This window comes from Nannobrachium achirus (genome assembly GCF_963921795.1).
Source record: "Nannobrachium achirus genome assembly, chromosome: 10".
NCBI lineage: Eukaryota > Metazoa > Chordata > Actinopteri > Myctophiformes > Myctophidae > Nannobrachium > Nannobrachium achirus.
This window is the reverse complement of record NC_137819.1, coordinates 6409102-6433332: the sequence shown is the minus strand read 5'-3', so window position 1 is coordinate 6433332 and position 24231 is coordinate 6409102. Positions and strand designations below refer to the sequence as shown.

The following is a 24231-nucleotide window of genomic DNA, read 5'->3' as shown; positions in this document are numbered from 1 at the left end:
TCCACCTTGTGTCAACGAATACAGAGAAAGATATGATCAAATCAATATACCATAAAACCCAAAGGTGTTTGTTGATCCTGTGATATGAGGAACCAAAATCAAACAATGTCCAGGCAACAGTTATAATCCAATTATCCAAATTATGTATTACCGGTACCTTATTAAGGGATATTTCACTTTCAAAAAAACTTTGGTCATTAAATGACTAAAAAGCCTGATTAGTCGATAAAATTTGTATCGACTAATCAGGCTTTTATGAACACCCTGGACAGTTTTAAGTTGCTCGATTCAATATTTAGATGTTTGATGTAAATGTTTATCAAGTTTACATTATTTTTGAACCTATTCTAATATGAATGATAAAACGATACAACCTCGTATACAACAATACAGCAGAGCTCTGGGTGCAATCCTAATTCCCTGACACAGATATTACTCCAAGTGGCAGGGCGCGAAGACTGCACACTTGAGTTCTAAACTACAGAGCTTATATAAACAATCTTGGGCAAAGATGAGCGGATGACTCTCGCCGAGCCCGAGGCCAAATTTCCATTGCGGACGACTACGTGCGTCGGAGCGTGTATTTGGCAAGACATAGCCAGTCCTTATTCGCCTGGCCTTTAACCCATTTAAGCCTAAAATTATGACTGCTTTAACCAGTGAAAAATAGCAGATATACAAGCTCACTGCGCGGCACCGAGTGCCGCGCTGCGAGCTTGTAGATCTGTCGTGAAAATGTGTGCAAATCTTTGAATGTATGTATTTTCCAAGGCGAACGGTTGTGACTCAAATTTTTGCTTCTGGGTGGTCCCTGGAACTAATATGTTGAATGGGGGTCCTTGGTCAAATAAATATCAGTTTGGGGGTCCTTCACATGAAAAGGTTTGAGAACCACTGACATAGTAGTCTCTCAAGAACAGACTAACTGAGCTCCAGTTGAGTGAAAAGGACCTTTTCTTTGACGATGGCTAAGCCAGATTGCTGACATAGAAACATGGGTTTTTCAAAAGATCTTAGAAGGATTCAAAAGACACTTATAGAATCGGGTCAACATCCTAATTTTCACGATTTTTCAAAAATAGCAGATCTACAAGCTCGCAGTGCGGCACTCGGTGCCGCGCTGTGAGCTTGTATATCTGCTATTTTTCAATAGTTAAAGCATAAAATAATGATACACAATATAGTGTACCCGTTCTGAATGGGTTAAATGGTATTCCTCTTGTCTTGAGCTTATGCAAGCTATTGCACAACCACCAATTCCCAGACCGCGGTGTTATCTTGGCAGGACATTCAGGCCATTTGGCGTACGTGTGCGCCTTGAGGCGGAAATGTTATGGCATGTTGTCGCGGTCATGGTGACATTGGGCCGAGGGAGATGGAGTGCCTGTCATAAACATGTTGATGTGTCTGTTTTATCGGCAAGATTATGAACCAGCTTAATACCAGAATTAACATCAAGTATCACGTAATGTTTAAAGGGCCACTTCACCTCTGGGACAAACCTATCTTAGTTTTGGGACACGATCAACACAACCCTGAGTTATTTTTTGTGTTCAATCTGTGTTTTTAGATATTTTAGTATTTCAGCATGTACTAGTGATGCATTTTGCATCATCAGTGATGCGATGCAAAACACATCACTAGTACATGCTGAAATACTAAAATATCTCAAAAAACAGATTGAACACAAAAAATAACTCAGGGTTGTGTTGATCGTGTCCCAAACAACAATAAAATATGGTCGGGTTGTCCCAGAGGTGAAGGGGCCGTTTAAGGACGGGAGGGGTGAAGACTCGTTATGGGGCTGTTAAGTATGACATCATTTTATAGGGCAGAGGAGAATTTCTGCCCCCAGTTTCCGTGAATCTTTTTACTATTTTTACTATTTAGTATTTACACATTTTTTCTTCTCTTTGTTGTTGAAAGGAAAGTGTTAGAATTATACTTTAGTCGTTATTTTTGTCTCGGATCTGTTGAAATAGCGAGGGACAGAAAATGCTCTGGGGGCAGAGTTCTCCTCTGCCTACAAAATGATGTCACGGCTTAAAAGCCCCTATAAACCTGTATGTGCGCACTTGATTGCCAAGAATCAAGGGACAAGCTCTGCTAAGCTGAAATAAAGCATTGTGACTGTTAACTCTTCCCACGCTTTGAACGTTCACGTTCGCCCGATTGCGCAAGACCTTACCGCCAATACGGCGCTCGTTCGGTTCGTTCGTCTGATGACTGTAAGCTGATGAGGGGTCGCGCGGCCGTCTACTGTAAACACATTTTCCGCGGTGATGGTGTAAAAAATCCATTATGCGTTAGATCAACGGAGAACAATTCACTTCCTTGTTGATTTCCTCTGGCTGTAAGGCTCTGGGGCCAGTGACTGGTCTTCTTCTTCTTCAACACATAACAGGCAAATTCACATTCATTCTCGCATGACGCCGCCCTCTGCTGCCTGGCAGACCAAAGTGCACTATTGCACAACCAAAAAAAATAAAAAATAAAAAATAAATGTCTGTCTGTCTATCTACTATAACGTCGCAAAGGTAAGCCGCTTTTTGATGGCGCCAGACCCAATAAATAAATAAATGATCTGGCAGTAGGAGAGTTAAACCAGTTTGTCGTGTCCATCTCTATTATTATTCTATAAGAAAAACTCCTTCACGCTTCACAACGCCTCGCGCTGCGAGGCGTTGTGAGCAGGGAGATTGCCTATTTTCACAATTTCTGCCTCTAATATTTGACAATTTGTGTAATTGCATATACCGTAATAAATATATATAATGCAATATGTTTAATTTGTAATTTTAGAGGTATTAAAAAGTCACTTTAGAAATGTCCATGTACCCTCTATACACTTAAACGTTACGTTGGTTTGTTCACTGTTGAGCTAATCATTTGGGGACCCCCCGATTCTCGACCCACAGGTTGAGAACCACTGTTCTAGATGTCATGAATTAGACGCAGCAATCTGTTCTGTTTCAACACGCTCTTTACATACATACATGTCTGTGTTTTCTATTTTACAGAAAGTGAGAGTGAGCGGCCCCATCTGTCCATATAGCTATAAGACAGGTGAGTGTGGCTATGGGCATGAGGAGGGAACGTTGTGAGATCATTCACTTGCTGTTTGTGTCTTGGGAAACTGAGTCCCTGCATAACTCTGGGGTACGGGAGACGGCAATTTAATATAAAACAATGTAAAGACTAATTGACTGACATTTGATAGCAATTATTGCTGCTGTATTTGTTCAGCAACATGATTACCAATTTAATAGGACACAGGATAAACAAGTGCATGTATAATTGATGAAATTAGCAGAAAAAGTGGAGCTGGAACCAACCTTATTTATTTTTTATTTTATTTTTTTTACAAACTGTTATCCCAACCATGAAAGTTTGTTTTACTGTTTACGAAAATAAAAAGCTGATGAGTTGGGGAGAAACGGAAAAAAAAAACACTTGCTTCCAGTGTACGGGGAGATCCATAAAAATGGATTATGTGAATGCAACTAGCAGATAGCATAGGAGTGGCTCTCAAACATGTCAAGGACCTCCAAATAAACTTTTGGGGGCTTGTGTCCTCATATTGTGATGCTTTGTGTGCTTGAAGTTTGTCTATTTTCAAATAGCAGATGTACTGTATATAGGGGGAAGTGTTTAAACTGGATGCTATATTAGCTTATCTTGCTAGGGACCCCTGGAACTCCCTCAAGGACCCCTGGATGTCCCCGGAACCGGGAAGACTCGGGGGCCCATTTGTGGGTCGCAGACGCATTTTTATGGGGTCGCGAGTAAATACGTACAATAACAATAAGTGACAATCATTTATGGTGGAAGTACAGTTGATGATTTAACTGCATGTGTCTGTTCCAGCTGTCAAAGCCCTGAAATGGCAAAAGAAGATGGAGGGTGGAAAGCTTTTTACTGGCTTACCCGTGGGAAAGAAATTAGGTAAGCCAATGTTTTTGTCTGTCCAGAGACAACTTAGGACTGAAATGCTCTAGCCTTTTATGTACGCTGTACGACGATGCAGCTTCAAGCCTTTTACTTTTTTTTCCTATTGATTATTCACACCATGGAGACTTGTGTTCAATAATATTTTTGGGTTTTTAGCGCATTCCTAAGACAACATTTTTAGTATCATAAATTTACCTCCATTGATTCCGGATGGGGACCCGAATGCATGGGTCCCCTTCGGGAATCAATGGGGGTACAATCAATCAAACTTTATTAAAGCCGAAGCCAAATGTAGACATACAAACAGATAAAATACAATATAAAATCATTAAAGAAAATCTAAAAAACAGATAAAAACATCTATAAAAGACACTCGTACCAATGTTTCCACATATGAGAGTGATATCTTACAGAGCGGTACATTTACTATAATCACATTTTTGTCTTAGGAATTTGACTAATACAAAAAAAATATTATTGAACTCAAGTCTCCATGGCGCGAGTAATCAATAGAAAAAAAGTCATTTGGGGGTGAACTACTCCTTTAAAGTGACTGCATTAAATTCATTTTAAGCACTTCAACCCCAGCATCCATATTCTGAGCGTTGTCATTTAGGCACTTGGTGTCATGCTGCGAGCTTGTACATCTGCTATTTTTCAACAGCTATAATACAGGGTTCCCACGGTCATGAAATTCCTGGAAATATTTTGAAATTATTATTATTATTTTTTTCCAGTACTGGAAAAGTTTTGGAATTTATCAAGGGTCCTGGAAGGTTCTGGAAAAAATAGCTATGCATTATCTTTGGTTATTGATTTTGTTAATACCTCTGAAATTGCAAATTAAACATGGGCCAAATTGTCAAATATTAGAGGCAGAAATTGTGAAAATAGCCGATCTACATGTTGCGAGGCGTTGTGAGCATGTAGATCTGCTATTTTCACAATAGAACCGTTTTATACAAAATTCCTCAACTCTTAGTACTCGTCAGGGTGGGGGGTCCCCAGTTAAAACATGATTATTTCGGGGGTCACGGCCTGAAAAGGTTGAGAACCACTGGCATACACTACCTGTCTTTGGGAATTGCACATATAGTAGGGGGAAATAAGGGCCGAACCATTACGCGTTGGATAGAAGCACCAAATTTGGTACAGATGTCCTTTGGGTCATCCTAAAACATCCTAGAAGGGGTGCCCAAAAAAATATTAAACAGGAAGAGAGTTATGGACAAAATTCAAAATGGCCGCCTAAACTGTTGACTGTTGACTCAAAAGACACCAAAAGAATCTCCAAAAAGCATAAAATTTGGCACACATGTCCCTTGGGTGATCCTAAGACATCCTAGAAGGGGTGCCCAAAACAATCTTAAACAGGAAATGAGTTATTGACTAAATTCAAAATGGCCACATATACCATTGGTAGTTGATTCAAAAGACACCTAAATAATCTAATAAAAGCATATAATTTGGCATGCATGTCCCTTGGGTGATCCAAAGACATCCTAGAAGGGGTGCCCAAAAACATCTTAAACAGGAAGAGAGTTATGGACAAAATTCAAAATGGCCGCCTAAACTGTTGACTGTTGACTCAAAAGACACCAAAAGAATCTCCAAAAAGCATAAAATTTGGCACACATGTCCCTTGGGTGATCCTAAGACATCCTAGAAGGGGTGCCCAAAACAATCTTAAACAGGAAATGAGTTATTGACTAAATTCAAAATGGCCGCATATACCATTGGTAGTTGATTCAAAAGACAGCTAAATAATCTAATAAAAGCATATAATTTGGCATGCATGTCCCTTGGGTGATCCAAAGACATCCTAGAAGGGGTGCCCAAAAAATTCTTAAACAGGAAGTGAGTTATTGATAAAATTCTAAAATGTTGCACTCTGCATCTTCGGGATTGTTTTGCACTAATTTTCTTTCTTATTCATTACAATATAGTAGTGACTCACATGTGCCATTCACATCCACCAGCACATTGGCATAATGCTGTACAAGGTAACCCAGCATCACGGCACCGACACTTTCGAGAACAGAGGGGCTCAGCTTTGCAGCCACACTTAAGGAGTTCTCTACAAACTTTGGCAGCCTCTGGCAAGAGTGTCCATAACGGTGTCCACGAATCAGTGATTTTGGTCCATCCAAAATTGTCAGGGGATGGTAGAGACTGAATAGCTTTTAGGCTGTTGGACCAAATGCTAGATTGATAAACTGCTCTATTTGAATGTTGTAGCAGTGCAGCCTGTGTGGGAGGAATGTTTTCCATTGAGAGACATTTTTTAGCAAACAGGTCCTTCCTTAGATCATTGACATTTTCAATGTCAGTTGTCTTGTCATACAAAACACATGTATATCGTTCCAGCAATGCAAAAGTGTTTGATTCCTGGCTAAGCTGCTGAAAAGGATCAGCTGCCATAGCAATGAAAGCATCTGTCACTTCTGGAAATGATTTCCATGCAGCCCAGGCTGTCTTTTTGCCTTTGCCCTGGAACTGTGATGTTGTATCACACCCTGTGAATGAGTGGAATCCAGGTAGAGCCAAACTCATGTTCTCCCCCAGCTTTTTGGAAATAGTATTGATGCATATTTCCTGGAAATTCTTCCCCATACCAAAAGCAACCCAGATGCCTATATTTGGGTAGTCTTTGGTAAGCTGTCCAAACAGACCAACGAGGATCACTATGATATCTGTATCCACTGTTCGAATTACGACTGTCTGTGCAACCTTTTCTAGAGCATCTTTCAGATGGATGCACACTCTAGTGTCAGCTTCTTCGTGGTCACACTCTGGCATTGGGGCTAGAGGACCGGATGAAAGCACATGCCTACCTTTAGTCACATATATTTGTTTCCCTGATTCGAAAGTGGTGGCGTTAGCTTTCTCAGCTAGCATTTCAAAGAGCTCTTCCTTGTTCAATGGGTTCTTCTTCTAGCCATGGCAGGAAGACATCACTGGCATATTCACCAAAGGTAGATACTTTATCAACAGGTAGGGCGTGGGCAATAGCGGCTCCATCAATAATTTTAACATCAACAGAGGATGGTACTGGTGGATAAGTATCGGCTGCTATTAGACCCAACAAATCAGATTTCTGAGATGGCAAATTGAGTTTACCTTCTTTGGACAGGGCCGGCGGATAGATATTATTCTCATGAGAGAAGAACTCATCAAGGTTGCCATCTCTAAACTTACTAGCAATGTAAAGTTGACTGAAGAGGTTACAGTCACTTTTCAATGCTGAAAGTTTTGCTTTCTCCTTGGATCTTGGCTTTGCTTTTCCATTCTTGAAAAGAGGAAGGTTATTCCTCTTAATAGTCTGGTGAATGGGTGTTTTCCCATCAACAATTAATTCCATCACATATGTCTGGTACTGGGTAGTGCCCAACATTTCAATGGTACGCACAGTGTTGACCACATCTTCATTTGCACAGTTGCGAGTGTTGAGTACAAGCAACTCTTGACATGTATCCAGAAATGGATTTCCCATGATTGATATTGTGTTGCACAAGTTGGAAACTTGTTTTTGGAATGTTTTCTGGTATGAGGAGCTCTGCTCATGCTGTAGATGCAAAGAGGTGTCATCTAAATGCATGCACTGTGATTCAAAATCAACAAGAAGTCTAGCCTGCTCTGGTCCTGATACCATCCATCGCCGAAAGGCAGTGGGGTTTTCTGTTAGACCAATGGCACCCCCTGTACCTTTTACCAACTCATTGTTTTGTTCATGGGCTTGATCAATCGGCATGCATGAGAACCTATTTTTTGTTTTTGGAATAGACCAGAAGTTACTCAGTTCCTTCTTGATGTTTGGTGGCAGAGCTTTCATGTCACGTATGTGTATGGGGATCCATCTTGCGTAATTGGTTCTGTCCAGTGCAAAAAACCAACAGACCAATGCCTCCAGAACTTCCACGTAAAGATCAAAATCCCTGATTCTGTGAGCACGGACAAAAATCATCACAAGTCTCTCAAATTCAAGAACAATGTTCCAGAATTGGAAGGTCGGGTACTTTTTGATCATGTCTGCTCTCCATACCTCAAAGGAAGTACTTGTAGATTCCATTAGCCATGCATCTTTCTGGAGTTTTGACAAGGCTAGCAGCGATACTTGATGACTGTGCCTGGTTTTGGTCAAGTGTGCTGCCTTCAAGAAGGAGTCTGCTGTTCCAGTGGTGGCCACCCCGGCTTCACACAATGCTGTTGTCCAACCACTTCCATCTAAGAGCTCTCCAATTGTGTGCCATAAAGCCATTTCTATGTGTAACCCACCAAACATAACCACAAACTCTTTCTCTCCATAGGAGTCTGGAAAACTCCACTGAACCATTTTCGCAAGGGTGTACAGTGGTTGGTCAAAAGCCATTACTGGGGCTTGACCAGGATTTAGGTGTTCCGTTATCTGTATTAGTACATCCATACCATGTTTTACCATAGCAAAACTAGCTGCTTTTTCATCAAAAAGAGGAAGAAGTGAGTTTATGGCTGGTGGATCAGATGGTTCTGGCTGATGTGAGGCGTGGTATGCTGCCCAAGAGATGTAATTATCTCTATCTATATCACTTTGCAGGAGTAGGGTTGCATGGTCTGCCCATTTCTCCTCTTCTGCTTTTGCAGTGTCAAGTTTTCCCTTGATACTTGTTTGCTTTGCTTTAGGCACTGTGATAGACTTTGTATTGCAAGTAACAGCAGGAACAATTGTGTACTTCTCAGGTAGAAGGAGTGTATCCTTTTCCTTTGGTTCAATGGTAATTTGTTCTCTACAAACACCAGAGTTTGAAACTGTTGGAAATTGGAACACACTTATCCCAGTCCCATGAAATGATCCCTGAGCTGTGGTCGATGAAGGGTTATGATCTATGTTATCAAGTGCCCCAACAGTGAAAAGACCTTTCCTTAGGATAGCAGGGCAGACCAGGTCTTGTTCCATGTACTTTCTACAGACAGCGGATCCAAGCTGGTTTTCAACCTCAAGGACACGTTTGTAGTTTACACTGATTCCCAGTGTGTATAGGGAATTGAGAGTGGTTTTGCTTCTTGTTTGGGTATGAACTTTAAGACCAATAAAAAGAGGAAGGGGTGGCTCATGAAGTTTGGATGGCCTTGATGGGCCTGCTGCTTTGGCAGATTTCTTCTTCATATTGAAAAGTATCAGCTGAGAAATGGTTAGGCATGCCTGAGAAACATTGCTGTCTTGATTAGAGACATTAGGGCCATTCAATAGCATGGAAACTAGTGCCTTCAAGCTGGGTGGGAAGGAATCAGTCTGACAGTTCTGTGGGAAATTACCATCAAATTCAAAACCTGTATAGTCAAACACATCATTGCGAATTGATTTGACTACTTTTACCATAGCAAGTGCCTCTTTATCATAGTTTTGTTCCAGTGTGCTTTCTTTCAGTATGGCCTGCAATCCATCTTTGAAAACAATCAATGTTGTGCGTCCAACTCCGCAAGATTGCTCCTGACATGCATCAAAATGACTGAGAATGTGTGATTTAAGTCTGGTTTTGTTTATGGTTTTATTGACACCAAGCTGACTTAGCCGACCTTCATAGAAACCATGGAGCTCTGAAAGTTTAAAAATGAAGGTCCCTTCTTCCAAATGACTTTCTATGTATGAGACCAATTCAGAAAAGACCAAAGCTTCAACGCATTTTCCAGTTTCATTTGACATGTTCATGTTTTTCTCAGACCTCTGGATGCTCCTGTATGTATTTTTGTATTTAACAAGACATTCCAGATGATATTTAGCTTCTATTGCAATTAGATCCCCGCCTGAGATCTTTGCTAATAGAGCTGTGTCCTGCATTTTAGTGGCTATTTTTCGTAGACTGTCATCAAGCTCCATTGTTGAGCATTGACAAAGTTTTCCTGTCTTCAAATTGCAGAACAGGCACTCACAAAGAAGTGTGTTTGTGTCTGTGTTTGAAGTGGACTGGCGCTTGGATCGACGCAATTCTTCATCAACAGAGTCTTGTTTTCTTTTCTGACTCTGTTGACACATTTTTAATGCTTCCAATTTTGAAGAAGAAAATTTCAAATGGCATGCCTTGTGCCATTTGGCTTTATTTTCTTCAAAAGCCTCAACCGTACCACAACCCTTAAAATCTATCTCCACAGGCATCCCATCCAACTCTTTAAATTCTTTAACTAAGTTAAAGAAAGTATGGTACACCTCTGCACCGTTTCTTTGTAGAGAATCTGCTGGACACCTCAAATCCTCTCCTCCATTTGAACAAATAACACACACACTCCAGTCCATGTTTCCTTCCTCTAAGTGAAACTAAGCTGACTCAAATTAAAATGATAAAAAAAGGTCAAATCACATCAAATTGATCAGATAAGTCACTTAATTGACTGCAATGTACTGTAAGTCAGTGTAGTGTTTGGAAGCCTTTTGAATAAATCTACTATAATGCTACTGCTGCTCAAGTTAGGTCTTTACTCTAAGTAAGTGTAATGACAAATGACAGAAAATGAGCAGCAGCACACCAAGTCTTATAAAGAAGACACACCCCCTTCCACTCCCTCTCTCTCTGTGTGTGTGTGTGTGTGTGTGTGTGTGTGTGTGTGTGTGTGTGTGTGTGTGTGTGTGTGTGTGTGTGTGTGTGTGTGTGTGTGTGTGTGTGTGTGTGTGTGTGTGTGTGTGTGTGTGTGTGTGTGTGTGTGTGTGTGTGTGTGCGCGCGTTGTGTGTGTTTGTTTTTGTTTCCACACAAAGTTGCAACATTGATTCTTTTTCAAGCACGAGAATCTGTCTTTTCCCGCAGTCCCAGCACGAGAACCACACAAAGTTGCAACATTGTTTATTTTTCAAGCACGAGAATCTGTCTTTTCCCGCAGTCCCAGCACGAGAACCTCTCTGTTCCCGCAGTCCAAGCACGAGAACAGTTAAATGTTTTTAAACACAATTATGTATATTTGGCATTAACATTATATCACTCAGAGAAAGATTACCGGTAGTGTGGAAGGTAATTTAGTTTGGAGTGATTTTTAAGCCTATTTCTGGTGTTTAAAACATATTTAACACATTTTCATAGGTGTCTTTGGCCAAATCCTTTATTATTAGTCTATCTAGATTAAGTCCAGTGTCTTATGATACAACATTTTTTATACATTTCCAATATTACATCCAACTGTAGGCTTCTATCCACAAATGTAGAAATTAGTCAATTTTCGGGTAAAAAAAAGAAACTGAATTGTGCCCCACTAGAGGGCTTGATCTCTGATCATATGAAGTTTTCACAATATGTTATCTATAGATAATCTTTCATAGGGCCTTTTAAAAGTTTTTAAACCCAATTATGTGTATTTTTCATTAACAATATATCACTCAGAGAAAGATTAGTGTGGAAGGTAATTTCGTTTGGAGTGATTTTTAAGCCTATTTCTGGTGTTTAAAGGTGTTTAAAACATATTTAACACTTTTTTCATGGGTGGTTTGTCCAAATCCTTTATTATTAGTCTGTTTACTATAAATGTAAATGATATAATTAGCACCTTAAGCCAAAATGTCAGAATTATATCACCTCTTAGGAATCATAGGTCATTTTTGGCAGCCATTTTGGATTATCCCTTTTAAAAAGCATTTAATGGGTCCGATTTTTTGGGCACCCCTTCTGAGATGGTGAGATACATCCTAAAGAATGTGTGTACCAAATTTGGTGCTTCTATCCACCGCGTAACGGTTTGGCCATTTTTTGACCTTATTTCCCCCTACTAATAGGAGTAAGCGACTTGTTATTGAGCTGAATTATTGTTATATAGTCCTGGAAATTGGGTTAAATATTCTGGAAAAGTTTTGGAAATGAATTGGTAAAAATTTGTGGGAACCCTGTATAATAATGGTTAACTAAGTGTCTAACACGACGCAGACGCGATCCAGGTCAAGTTCAGAGATAGAAAAAGAGGGTTTGGGGGCGTACGGTACATCTGTCTACTTGGGTTTCGCTCACATACATTTTGATTCCACGAAGAGAGACACAGGTGTGTATGTTACATACCAGGTGCCATTGCATTGTTCCATCCCATTAGTCTGAATCTAGTGAATGTTAACCTGGTGAAAAATACTCTGCCTAAACCTAAACCTAACCCTAACCTCAGTAAAACTATGCCTAAACCTAACCCAAACCCGAACCCTAACCTCAGTAAAACTATGCCTAAACCTAACTCTAAAACCTAACCCTATCCAAAGTAGGACTAATGAGATGTAGGACTAATGAGATGTAGGACTTATGGGCAGTCCCCACATACCATTCCCACACGTGTTGCGCATACACTCAGATAACCTCCCTGTCGGGTGGAATCCTGTCATTAATTATGTCATTATTGATATTCTTGTACCACGGAAACAACATAGCAGAGGTATTTAGAGCAGTGTTTCTCAACCACTGTGCCTGGGGACCTTTGGTGTGCCCCTGAGAAGGGTCAAGTGTGCCCCTTGAAACTGCTTGAAAGCCATTATTGTATTTATCATTTTAAAAATGATTTAAAACAAGAGAAAACAGCCGATCTACAAGCAACGCCTCGCGGTGCGAGGCGTTGTGTGCTTGTACATCTGCTGTTTTCACTACTGTTGTGCGACAGTCTTGTATGATGAAGCAGGGCTTTACTTTGCGAAGAAACGTACAAATTTGAAACTTGGAGATTCGAGGTTTCTGCCCGACAGTGACGATATTTACACCGCCCGTATTATGTTGGTGTGCCCATGGATTCTTGGGACATGAAAAGTGTGCCCATGCAGAAAAAAAGGTTGAGAAACACTGATTTAGAGGACATACGAGTAAGCCTTGCCGAGCCTTGAGGCGAATAGGGGCAGTAGCCTATATCCTGATTCTGTAGCGTGAGGCAGCTTGATGTACAAGTACACCCCCTGCTGGACACGGCAGGGACTTACCCCCTATCCAACCCCTTTGAGGACATACAAGGACAGGCGCTGAAGCCATGTGAGGAGACTGCAGCAAAAACGTAATTTATGCCTCCCCCTTCACATGATAGAGAAGGGGTGTTGAGTTGTCCATAAGATTAAATGGGATCAACCATGGAGACTAGCATGAAGTGAACATGTGAGGCACACACACACACGTATTCTTCTGCAGTGTACGTCGATAGAATAACTAACAGGGGCGTAACAATTAGGGATGGGACGATACGCGATATTATCGTTTATCGCGATAAAAAACACTCACGATAATCGTATGGTGGAGATTTTATATATATCGTGATATCGTCCTCCGTTTCACCTTTTATTCGTTCACCTTTTATTTGCCGAGCTGCATATCCGGTACCACTTAACCCTGCAAGGCCCAGCGTTGCTTTTTGGCAACATTTTTTAAATCATTTTTTTTTTTATGTTATAATTAGTTTTCCTGTTCTTTTTTCACATTAACATCACCATTAAATCCTATTGTTTAGTATTACAATGTCATTGGCCACGATATTTGCATATGAATACCCCCCACAGAGACTGACATTCACACCTCCCAGAGAAGTTGACATTCCAGCGTCTGGACGAACAACATCTCACTTTTTAGCTATTCCTCATTAAAACACAAGTAAAATGCCTGTAATATATTTTTTCATGATCATTAGAATGTCTAGAACATGTACATGTGTGTGTTATTATTGTGAAAAATATCCCGAAAAATGCAAATTAGAGCATGATTTATGATTTATGGCTATAAAACCTTACAAAAACATTATACATTTTTTAACATTACATTTTCCTGTGATTAGGACTGCTACAACACCATCTGGTACTTATAATATACGTACTTGATACAATCCTTTTTTCACTCTGTATCAAACGTCTTTTCCAAAAAATAGCCGATCTACAAGCTCTTGAGTTTGTAGATCGGCAATGTTTTTGGAAAATGTTCCGCCCTTGATTATCGCAATAATATCGTAAATCGCGATTTCTTTAGTCACAATAATCGTGATATGACATTTTCATATTGTCCCATCCCTAGTACACATCCCACCTCAAGAGAGTAAGAGAGAGTAAGCACAGCAGTACATGCTGATATACTGTAACTGTTCTTATGGAGACGCAAGCTTAAAGCTATGCTGTGTAAGTTGCTAAACTAGTGGTCAGTAGCGGTATTGCTTTTTTCGGCCGTTTTTCGCCCGGAGTCGTCGCGGACCACCGGAGCGGCGCCGCAAACCACCGCGACGATACGAATCCGTGGAGGGGTAGAACCATGGTAGAACGTAATTTTCTGGCCAGGATTTGGGGATTAAGAGGTTAAGAATCCTTCACCATGGTAAACACTGTAGCTGAGGGAAGCTACTTCCTGAAGATACTGCAGATACGCCTGTGATTGGCCGGTAGTGTACCATGTGTTTATGATCCGCGATATGATTGGCCAACGTATACACAGCGTATACAGATGATGCAGAGGACGTCATTTTGCCGCGAAATTCTCTCCCCCTCACGGCTCATAGAAAACATATAAAGAGAAGGCTTTAGAAGCTGAAATTAACGGAGTGGGGGTTCTAAAACTTTAGCGATTTAACAGTTAGGACAATTTTAAGATTTGTTTTATAAAAAAACTTACATGGTATAACTTTAACTTTCCTCAAGCTCACACCACTCCTCCATTGAACTCCATGGACTTGTGGGCGTTTTGGGTTTACAATAAAGGTTACAGGAAAAGGCCCATTGAACTCGTGCAGGATTTGTGGTATTGCTACTATTTATGTTACAAGCAGTAATATAAATAATAAGACTGAATTCATTTCCCATAGGAATTCGCTTGGAAACCTTTTTTCAAAAATCTCAAAGTATAAAAGATTGTAACAAGAAAAATACAAGCACACATAGCTGTGTAACGCAGTGTTTCTCAACCACTGTGCCTGGGGACCTTCGGTGTGCCCCTGAGAAGGGTCAAGTGTGCCCCTTGAAACTGCTTGAAAGCCAGTATTGTATTTATCATTTTAAAAATGATTTAAACTAGTGAAAACGAGGCGTTGTGTGCTTGTAGAATCTGTTGTTTTCACTACTGTTGTGCAACAGCCTTGTATGATGAAGCAGGGCTTTACTTTGCGAAGAAACGTACAAATTTGAAACTTGGAGATACAAGGTTTCTTCCCGACAGTGACGAGATTTACACCCCTGGAGCTTGAGCATGACCCCGGTGTGCCCATGGATTCTTGGGACATGAAAAGTGTGCCCATGCAGAAAAAAGGTTTAGAAACACTTGTGTAAAGCTTAACGAAATCTATGGGATAACTCGGGAAACTTGCGGTAAAGCAGTGAATGCGTTAAATAAAGTTATATGCTTACGTTTTTACTTATTATGTCGATGTTACCTTCTCAGTCCCTACAGAAGCTCCAAAGGAGACAGACAACGACGTTAGGAGCAACACAAGTCCTGAAATGACCAAGACGGCTGAGAGAGATGCTGCCACCCTACAGCCCCCAGATGTGAAGGACCCCACTCCACTGCGTCCAGATGTGAAGGATCCCACTCCACTGCGTCCAGATGTGAAGGACCCCACTCCACAGCCTCCAGATGTGAAGGATCCCACTCCACTGCGTCCAGGTGTGAAGGATCCCACTCCACTGCGTTCAGATGTGAAGGATCCCACTCCACAGCGTCCAGATGTGAAGGATCCCACTCCACTGCGTCCAGATGTGAAGGATCCCACTCCACTGCGTCCAGATGTGAAGGACCCCACTCCACAGCCCCCAGATGTGAAGGATCCCACTCCACAGCCTCCAGATGTGAAGGATCCCACTCCACAGCCTTCAGTAGGGGTGGGCGATATAAAAAAAATACAATATCACGATATTTTCCCAAGCTGTATCACGATACACGATTTTATCATGATTCATTTTCACGTTGGTTTTTATGGGTATTTCTCAAGTTACTTGACAAAAAATAGACTCTCTGGGTTCCTGTTGGGAGGTCTAAATTGAACTTTACAAGTATGTAACTCTGACAGTGTACAAATGAAACCAAATGGACCCGTAAGGGTCCATTTGGTTTCATTTGTACACTGTCAGAGTGGAGACCTTGACATTTTAAAGTTTGAGAACTTGATGATTTTGACCAAAATGCTGGTTTAAATTGAATTCTGCAATGAATCTCTGTATCAACGATTAAACAGGATTTTTTTACAAGGCTCCCTCAATTGTATCACGATATATACGATACCTCTGAGTCTGAAAAGGCATATCGTGGAGACATTGTATCGTCTCAACGATAATTATCACCATATTGCCCACCCCTAGCCTCCAGATGTGAAGGATCCCACTCCTCCAGATGTGAAGGATCCCACTCCACAGCCTCCAGATGTGAAGGATCTCGCATCACAACATCCACAGCCCGTTCCAGTGGAACAAGAAGCCGCGTCTGAGAAAGATTCCCGTGTCCATAAACCTGATGAGAAGAAGCGTCCCACTCAGAACGCCTCTGTGGAACGTAGAGCAGACGCAGGCACCAGTGTGGACAGAGACACTCTGAAAAAACGTAGAGAAGAACAGAGTTTGGCTGTGAAGTCTACGACGGGGAGACGGCTGAGTTCCGAGAGTCAGGACAAGGTATGGAAAAATGCAATATCACGATATTTTCCCAAGCTGTATCACAAATTCACAATGCACGATTTTATCACGATTCTTTTTCCCATTTTTTTATGGTTATTTTTCAAGTTACTTGACAAAAACTAGACTCTCTGGGTTCCTTTTGGGAGGTCTAAATTGAACTTTACAAGTATGTAACTCTGACAGTGTACAAATGAAACCAAATGGACCCTTACGGGTCCATTTGGTTTCATTTGTATACTGTCAGAGTTAAGTGGAGACCTTGACATTTTAAAGTTTGAGAACTTGATGATTTTGACCAAAATGCTGGTTTAAATTGAATTCTGCAATGAATCTCTGTATCAACGATTAAACAGGATTTTTTACAAGGCTCCCTCAATTGTATCACGATATATACGATACCTCTGAGTCTGAAAAGACATATCGTGGAGACATTGTATCGTCTCAACGATAATTATCACCATATCGCCCACCCCTAGCCTCCAGATGTGAAGGATCCCACTCCACAGCCTCCAGATGTGAAGGATCTCGCATCACAACATCCACAGCCCGTTCCAGTGGAACAAGAAGCCGCGTCTGAGAAAGATTCCCGGGTCCATAAACCTGATGAGAAGAAGCGTCCCACCCAGAACACCTCTGTGGAACGTAGAGCAGACGCAGGCACCAGTGTGGACAGAGACACTCTGAAACAAAGTAGAGAAGAACAGCGTTCGGCTGTGAAGTCTACGACGGGGAGACGGCTGAGTTCCGAGAGTCAGGACAAGGTAGGGATGGGCGATATGGAAAAATGCAATATCACGATATTTTCCCAAGCTGTATCACAAATTCACAATGCACGATTTTATCACGATTCTTTTTCCCATTTTTTTTTATGGTTATTTTTCAAGTTCTTGACAAAAACTAGACTCTCTGGGTTCCTTTTGGGAGGTCTAAATTGAACTTTACAAGTATGTAACTCTGACAGTGTACAAATGAAACCAAATGGACCCTTACGGGTCCATTTGGTTTCATTTGTATACTGTCAGAGTTAAGTGGAGACCTTGACATTTCAAAGTTTGAGAATTTGATGATTTTGACCAAAATGCTGGTTTAAATTGTTAAACCTCTGTATTAACGATTAAACAGGATTTTTTTACAAGGCTCCCTCAATTGTATCACGATATATATACGATACTTCTGAAAAGGCATATTGTGGAGACATTGTATCGTCTCAACGATAATTATCACCATATCGCCCACCCCTAGCCTCCAGATGTGAAGGATCCCACTCCACAGCCTCCAGATGTGAAGGACCCCACTCCACAACGTCCAGATGTGAAGGACCCCACTCCACAACGTCCAGATGTGAAGGACCCCACTCCACAACGTCCAGATGTGAAGGATCTCGCATCACAACATCCACAGCCCGTTCCAGTGGAACAAGAAGCAGCGTCTGAGAAAGATTCCTGTGTCCATAAACCTGATGAGAAGAAGCGTCCCACTCAGAACACCTCTGTGGAACGTAGAGCAGACGCAGGCACCAGTGTGGACAGAGACACTCTGAAACAACGTAGAGAAGAACAGCGTTCGGCTGTGAAGTCTACGACGGGGAGACGGCTGAGTTCCGAGAGTCAGGACAAGGTAGGGGTGGGCGATATGGAAAAATGCAATATCACGATATTTTCCCAAGCTGTATCACGATGCACGATTTTATCACGATTCTTTTTCACGTTGTTTTTTATGGTTATTTTTCAAGTTACTTGACAAAAACTAGACTATCTGGGTTCCTTTTGGGAGGTCTAAATTTAACTTTACAAGTCTCTAACTCTGACAGTATACAAATGAAACCAAATGGACCCTTACGGGTCCATTTGGTTTCATTTGTATACTGTCAGAGTTAAGGGGAGACCTTGACATTTTAAAGTTTGAGAACTACTGATTTAGACCAAAATGCAGGTCCATTTGGTTTCATTTGTATACTGTCAGAGTTAAGGGGAGACCATGACATTTTAAAGTTTGAGAACTACTGATTTAGACCAAAATGCAGGTCCATTTGGTTTCATTTGTATATTGTCAGAATTAAGGGGAGACCTTGACATTTTAAAGTTTGAGAACTACTGATTTAGACCAAAATGCAGGTCCATTTGGTTTCATTTGTATACTGTCAGAGTTAAGGGGAGACCTTGACATTTTAAAGTTTGAGAACTACTGATTTAGACCAAAATGAGGTTTAAATTGAATTCTGCAATGACGATTAAACAGGATTTTTTTACAAGGCTCCCTCAATTGTATCACGATATATACGATACTGTACATCTGAAAAGGCATATCGTGGAGACATTGTATCGTCTCAACGATAATTATCACCATATCGCCCACCCCTAGGAAAAGGCTCGGAAAAGAAAGCATGACACCGTAGAAGAGGCCGAAACAGAAAGGGGTGCGACGACTAGCGAGGACACCACCACACCGAGGGTCGGGGGAGGCGTTGACGCTGAAAAGGAGAACGGCGCGCCCGAGAAAAAACGGAGGAGTGAAACTGCCGTCATCACACCAGAGGCGGGCGATGAAAGACAACGACCGGACGATGCGGAGTCGAGGTCGGCCTGCGAGAAGATCCAGACGACGCGCGAAGAAGGAGACGTGAGCCGGGTTGACCAAACAGCGGAGGCTTTGGGCAATGTGGCAGCGGAGACAAACGCACATGAACAACGTGTTACACATAAAGGTACAGTATTGTTCATCGGTCCATTTCCATTTAACTATAGCCATGTTTCCATAAACTTATTCGAATTAGGGAAGCGAATTATCAGAAATACGTATTAACCCTTTCCAAGCCACGGGGAGCCCCTTAACACTTATGTTGCAATGATTTTTTCTCTTCAATGTCTCGCGTTGCCATGGTTACCATAGACTTCCATGTAATTGTGCAATTGTGTAAAAAGTGCACGCCCATGCCTAGATGATGCACCACGTGTGTAGATGCTGTTCACAGCTTTCAAACAAAAACATCCGCTTGGAAATCCGTTCAGGCATTCATGATTTATCAGCCATTATGTTTTCTTCAGATGTAAACAAACATGGCTGCCATGTTTGAAAGAATGAGTTGGTATGGGGGTTAAACATGCAATTTCGCGATCGCGATCATGCCTAATACATTTCTGGAGGTCCCAAAAAAAAATTGAAAAAAAATTTTTTGAAAAAAAAAACTTTTTTTTTTCTCAAAAACGGCCCAAACTCGGGAAACTCGGGGTTGGCACAGCGGTAGTACCAATACAAACTCGGGAAACTCGGGGTTGGCACCATATGTGTTAATATTAAAACCGTACTATATCGGACTTCCTAGGGGAGGAGGGGCAGCCAATCGTCTTTTCCCATACTTTCCCGTATTTACCGAAATAAATGATTTTCATCCGAAAATCGGCGATCGTCTAACCTTCCCTAGTCACCACTCGTGCATTGATAGCTCATGGCTGGTCTGACATGAAGCAGAAGTGATGTCATGGCCCTTTCCTTCTCCAAGGCACCTTCCCCCATTCGGTTACTGTCTGTACACGAGTGCTTCTACTGCAGCCGTGCTGGTGGCTATGCTAGCGATACTTTTCAGTTCTACTCTTGAGTCACACATGGATTATTTGAGGGGACATTTACGTGAACGGATCGTGCACGTGAAACGCACGGGGACATGATGCGTCAGCCGAATCTCCCACTCTAAGCCAATGCAGATTGAGAATTTCACTGGGAACTCACTGGGAACTGGGGTGAGTAAAACAACGGGGGATCGCGGAATGGTATTGGGGGATGAAGACCACGTGATATAGCGCTGGATGTCTGGTAAAATGAATGCGGTTCAGATCATAATATAATAATAGAAATTTCACGGCTAATCTACCAACAACCATTCTATTTCGGACGGCAAAGTGTTAAGACAAAGCGAATTTAGCATGTTTCCATTTGTGGGTGTCATTCGAATTAGCGTTGGTCGTATGAGTTGATCGGGCTGATTTTTTCAGACCGAACCGAGACGTGTGCACTGCACGTCTGACTGCTGTGACTCGATCGCTGCACAGCGCACTCATCCTTCAAGTTTCAGCGTCCTCTGGACAGTGGCCGATCGGAGACGTGGATGCGAGCTGCTGTGAGCTTGTAGATCGGTACTTTTGGCACGCAGCACCGTGTGATGAGGAAGGGTTAGCCACGGATGGCTTGACTCCGGGAAGTGAAAAGGGGTGGAATTTACACACAGTCCGTGTCACTCCGGTTTGCTATACAATGGACGTTTAAGCGGCAGGGGAAAGTGTTACGCTGGAGGACGATATGGACCTAGAACGTCATAATTTATTCGCATTTATTGTCTGACCCGTTTCCATCCACAAATGCGCATTTAGTTTATTCGATGAAGCCTCAAAATCCACCTCCTCAAAGCGGATATTTTTTTATGGGAACGCCACTTATCTTTTGTACAGAAGTATCGGATCAGAATTAAGTTGAGGGCCTATATATACCACACATGGGCAACATACGGCCCGGGGGCCAGACCTGGGCCCTTTGACCATCTCGATCAGGCCCTCGAAGCTCTCAAAGAAAAACAAAATGACTTCCAATAATCTGCATATTAAAAGGCAGCATTATAGAGCACCGAAGTCTGTAATTTACACATCCTACCTGGGTTGTGCTTTCCCCGCCCCATTCTGAATTCCCATGTTTTTTAATTTTTTTATTGCATCAAATAAGAACTTGTGTTCCAAAAATAAACAAATGATTCAGGCGGTTTGGTTATGGATATGAAGCATCAACTGACATAGAGAAAACGCTAATGATACTACCATCAAATTAGTTAAGTTGTCGTCAGAGTTCATGTGGTTAAACGTGTTGCCTCAAATCAAGATGCAAGCACACCACCGTTTGATGTAACCAGTCAGTTCAGGTGTTTGAACTTGTCCGTCATGCTCTGTGTGTGTTGGCAGCCTTAAGGAAAGAGATTGAGCTCGTCGCTGTACAGGACACTTTGCATGGAGCTCCTCAACCTGCAGACTCCCCGGCTGTCTCTGAGGTGACCCACAACATCCAGGTCAGCCCCACGCATCCCCAGGGCCTCCAAACCCCTCCGTCCACATCTGACTGTCAACCCCGGCCAAATCCACTCATCTCTGATGTCCAGGACAAGACATCCAGCTCTGATCTCCCCCAGGTCACTCCAGAGGACATCATGGACCCTGCGGTTACAAACACAACCCTGTGGAGCTTCCTCAACTACCCTACAAGAACAGAGCCAGTCATTGGTTAGCATACTCTCCCATGTTTGTGTTTTCTTATTAGGCCTAGAATTATTGAATGCTTTAATCACTGAAAAATAGCAGATATACAAGCTCACAGCGCGGCATTGAGTGCCGCGCTGTGAGCTTGTAGATCTGCTATTTTTTGAAAAAGTCGTGAAAATGTGTGCAAATCTTTGACTATATGTATTTTCAAAGCGAACGTTTGTAACTCAAATTTTGCTTCTGGGTGGTCCCTGGAACTAAATATTTTGAGATGAGGGTCCGTGGCCAAATAAATATCATTTTTGGGGTACTTCACATGAAAAGGTTTGAGAACCACTGACATAGTAGTCTCTCAAGAACTCTCAAGAACAGACTAACTGAGCTCCAGTTAAGTGAAAAGGACCTTTTCTTTGACGATGGCTGGCCAGATTGCTGACACAGAAAAGGTTTTTCAAAAAATCTTAGAAGGATTCAAAAGACACTTATAGAATTGGTTCAAAATTCGAATTTTTACGATTTTTCAAAAATAGCAGATCTACAAGCTCACAGCGCGGCACTCGGTGCCGCGCTGTGAGCTTGTATATCTGCTATTTTTCAATAGTTAAAGCATAAAATAACGATGCACAATAATGTGTACCCGTTCTAAATGGGTTAAAACCTTTCTGCCAGGTAGTTTTTTATAATACAGAAGTGTATTTCCGCTTCCATTTTTTTTCCCGGCTTTTCTTTCGTCTAGAACAGAAAGATCACAACCGGGGGCCATCGGTGCTAAAGTGACGGTCGGTAGATAAGGCCTTGTTTTGATCAAGCACTAGATCGCTACTTAGATTACAAGATAAAGCCTTTATACTATGGGATTTGAGTTTGTGCATTACTGTGTGGCGTATCAGGTCGCAGGGCTGATATTAAACAACGGAAAGACCGATATGCGCGTATATGGCAGCCAAGTGGGGTGACATCTGAAATCGTGTTTTGGCGTAAAAGGCGGCCCAAAAGCATGCAAACCTTGCTAACATATCAATACAGAGACGCTACGTTAATAAGACCATTTCTGGTTTTGGTTCAGAGAACTTGCGATGGGCATTCACTATCATCATCTACAGCAGGGGTTTTCAAAGTGGGTGACGGGGCACCCTGGGGTGCCGTGACGGCAGTCCAGGGGTGCCGCGAGATAATTTGATAATTTGGCATTTATTTGGACACTTGAAAAAATATTTAGTATCATTTTAAACTGGAAGTACAAAGTTATTTTCAGTCACTTCTAACCAAAATGGCCATTATTTCAACGTTTAACTCGCAACATAATCACTAAAATATCGTCACTGTCGGGTGGAGACCTTGTATCTCCAAGTTTCAAATGTGTACGTCTTTTGGTGAAGCAAAGCCCTGCTTCATCATACAAGACTGTCGCACAAAACTAGTGAAAACAGCCGATTGCGAGGCGTTGTGTGCTTGTAGATCTGCTGTTTTCACTAGTTTAGTACATTTTATAGATGACAAATACAAAACGAACGGTTTTGGACATACACGGTTTCCACCCGACAACGACGATATGCTATAAATATAAGGTGCTGGGAGTGGAAAATTATAATGTAGGGGTGCCTCGGATTCAAAAAATATTTATGGGGTGCCCTGAGACAAAAAAAGTTTGGGAACCCCTGTTCTACAGTGCTTGCCGTTGTGTTCACTATGTGTCTGTTCTGTGTCGTCCAGGTCTGAGCATGGTGAAACAGTTCAGCGCCAGCGTCCATTTCCATTGTCACTGCTGTTCCATGAGCCGTTCCAACATCTTGTTCCACATCAAGTCCGCCAGACACCGCTACAACTACATAGTGAGTCTGCTGTGGTGGCAAAGGAAAGCGTATCTAATTAGGGATGTAATTAGGGATGTTAAATACAGTGGCGTCAGTTCAGAAAAAGCTAAGGTATGGCAACATGACTGGTGTGTGCGCGTGCAAGACACCAGTCATGTTGCCATACCTTAGCAACAGGCATGATACATTTATTTTAAGAAGTACATTTAAATCTTTTCCCCCCGTTTCTACGGTTTCTTGGGCTGGATATGGCAGCCTGGAACAGTTGTTCAAGTGTAATTAACAATCCACAATTAACAATAATGCTTTGCACCTGTGCAGCTGACCTGCAGAACCTGGGAATACGTATACCATCTTGTCAAGATGGGGAGAATAAAAGTGTGGAGAATATAATTATAATACCTTGTGAAAGTGACCATTTTGTTAAATTTTGCATTTGTAGTTGTGTTACTGTAATTTAACAACATAATAACCAGCACAGATAGACAAAGAGACATTCATGGATTTATATTTAAAAGTAACTTTTATTTTCCCCCCTGGACCCAGGGTATGGCAGCTGCATACCCCTGCCATACCCAATTGACGCCCCTGATTAAATATATTTTTTTAATTTGCAACCATAGGTCGCAGTTTAGTATGAGAACCGTCACGACTAGTCCCTGACTCCCTGTCTGTCCG

At 41.8% G+C, this 24231-nt stretch overlaps 1 protein-coding gene across 1 annotated transcript in view; it reads left to right on the top strand.

The window, feature by feature from the left end:
• Positions 1 to 24231, top strand: part of LOC308292369 (uncharacterized protein) — a gene marked incomplete at its 3' end in the record, with an annotated part of 206613 nt that overhangs the window by 79525 nt on the left and 102857 nt on the right. Inside the window, exons 30-38 of the mRNA XM_080734682.1 lie at positions 3021 to 3066; positions 3868 to 3945; positions 15274 to 15713; positions 16191 to 16499; positions 16979 to 17263; positions 17745 to 18119; positions 18864 to 19206; positions 21446 to 21760; positions 23453 to 23571. Of these exons, the coding sequence (XP_080590808.1) occupies positions 3021 to 3066; positions 3868 to 3945; positions 15274 to 15713; positions 16191 to 16499; positions 16979 to 17263; positions 17745 to 18119; positions 18864 to 19206; positions 21446 to 21760; positions 23453 to 23571 (2310 nt within the window). The remainder of the gene's footprint in view (positions 1 to 3020; positions 3067 to 3867; positions 3946 to 15273; positions 15714 to 16190; positions 16500 to 16978; positions 17264 to 17744; positions 18120 to 18863; positions 19207 to 21445; positions 21761 to 23452; positions 23572 to 24231) is intronic.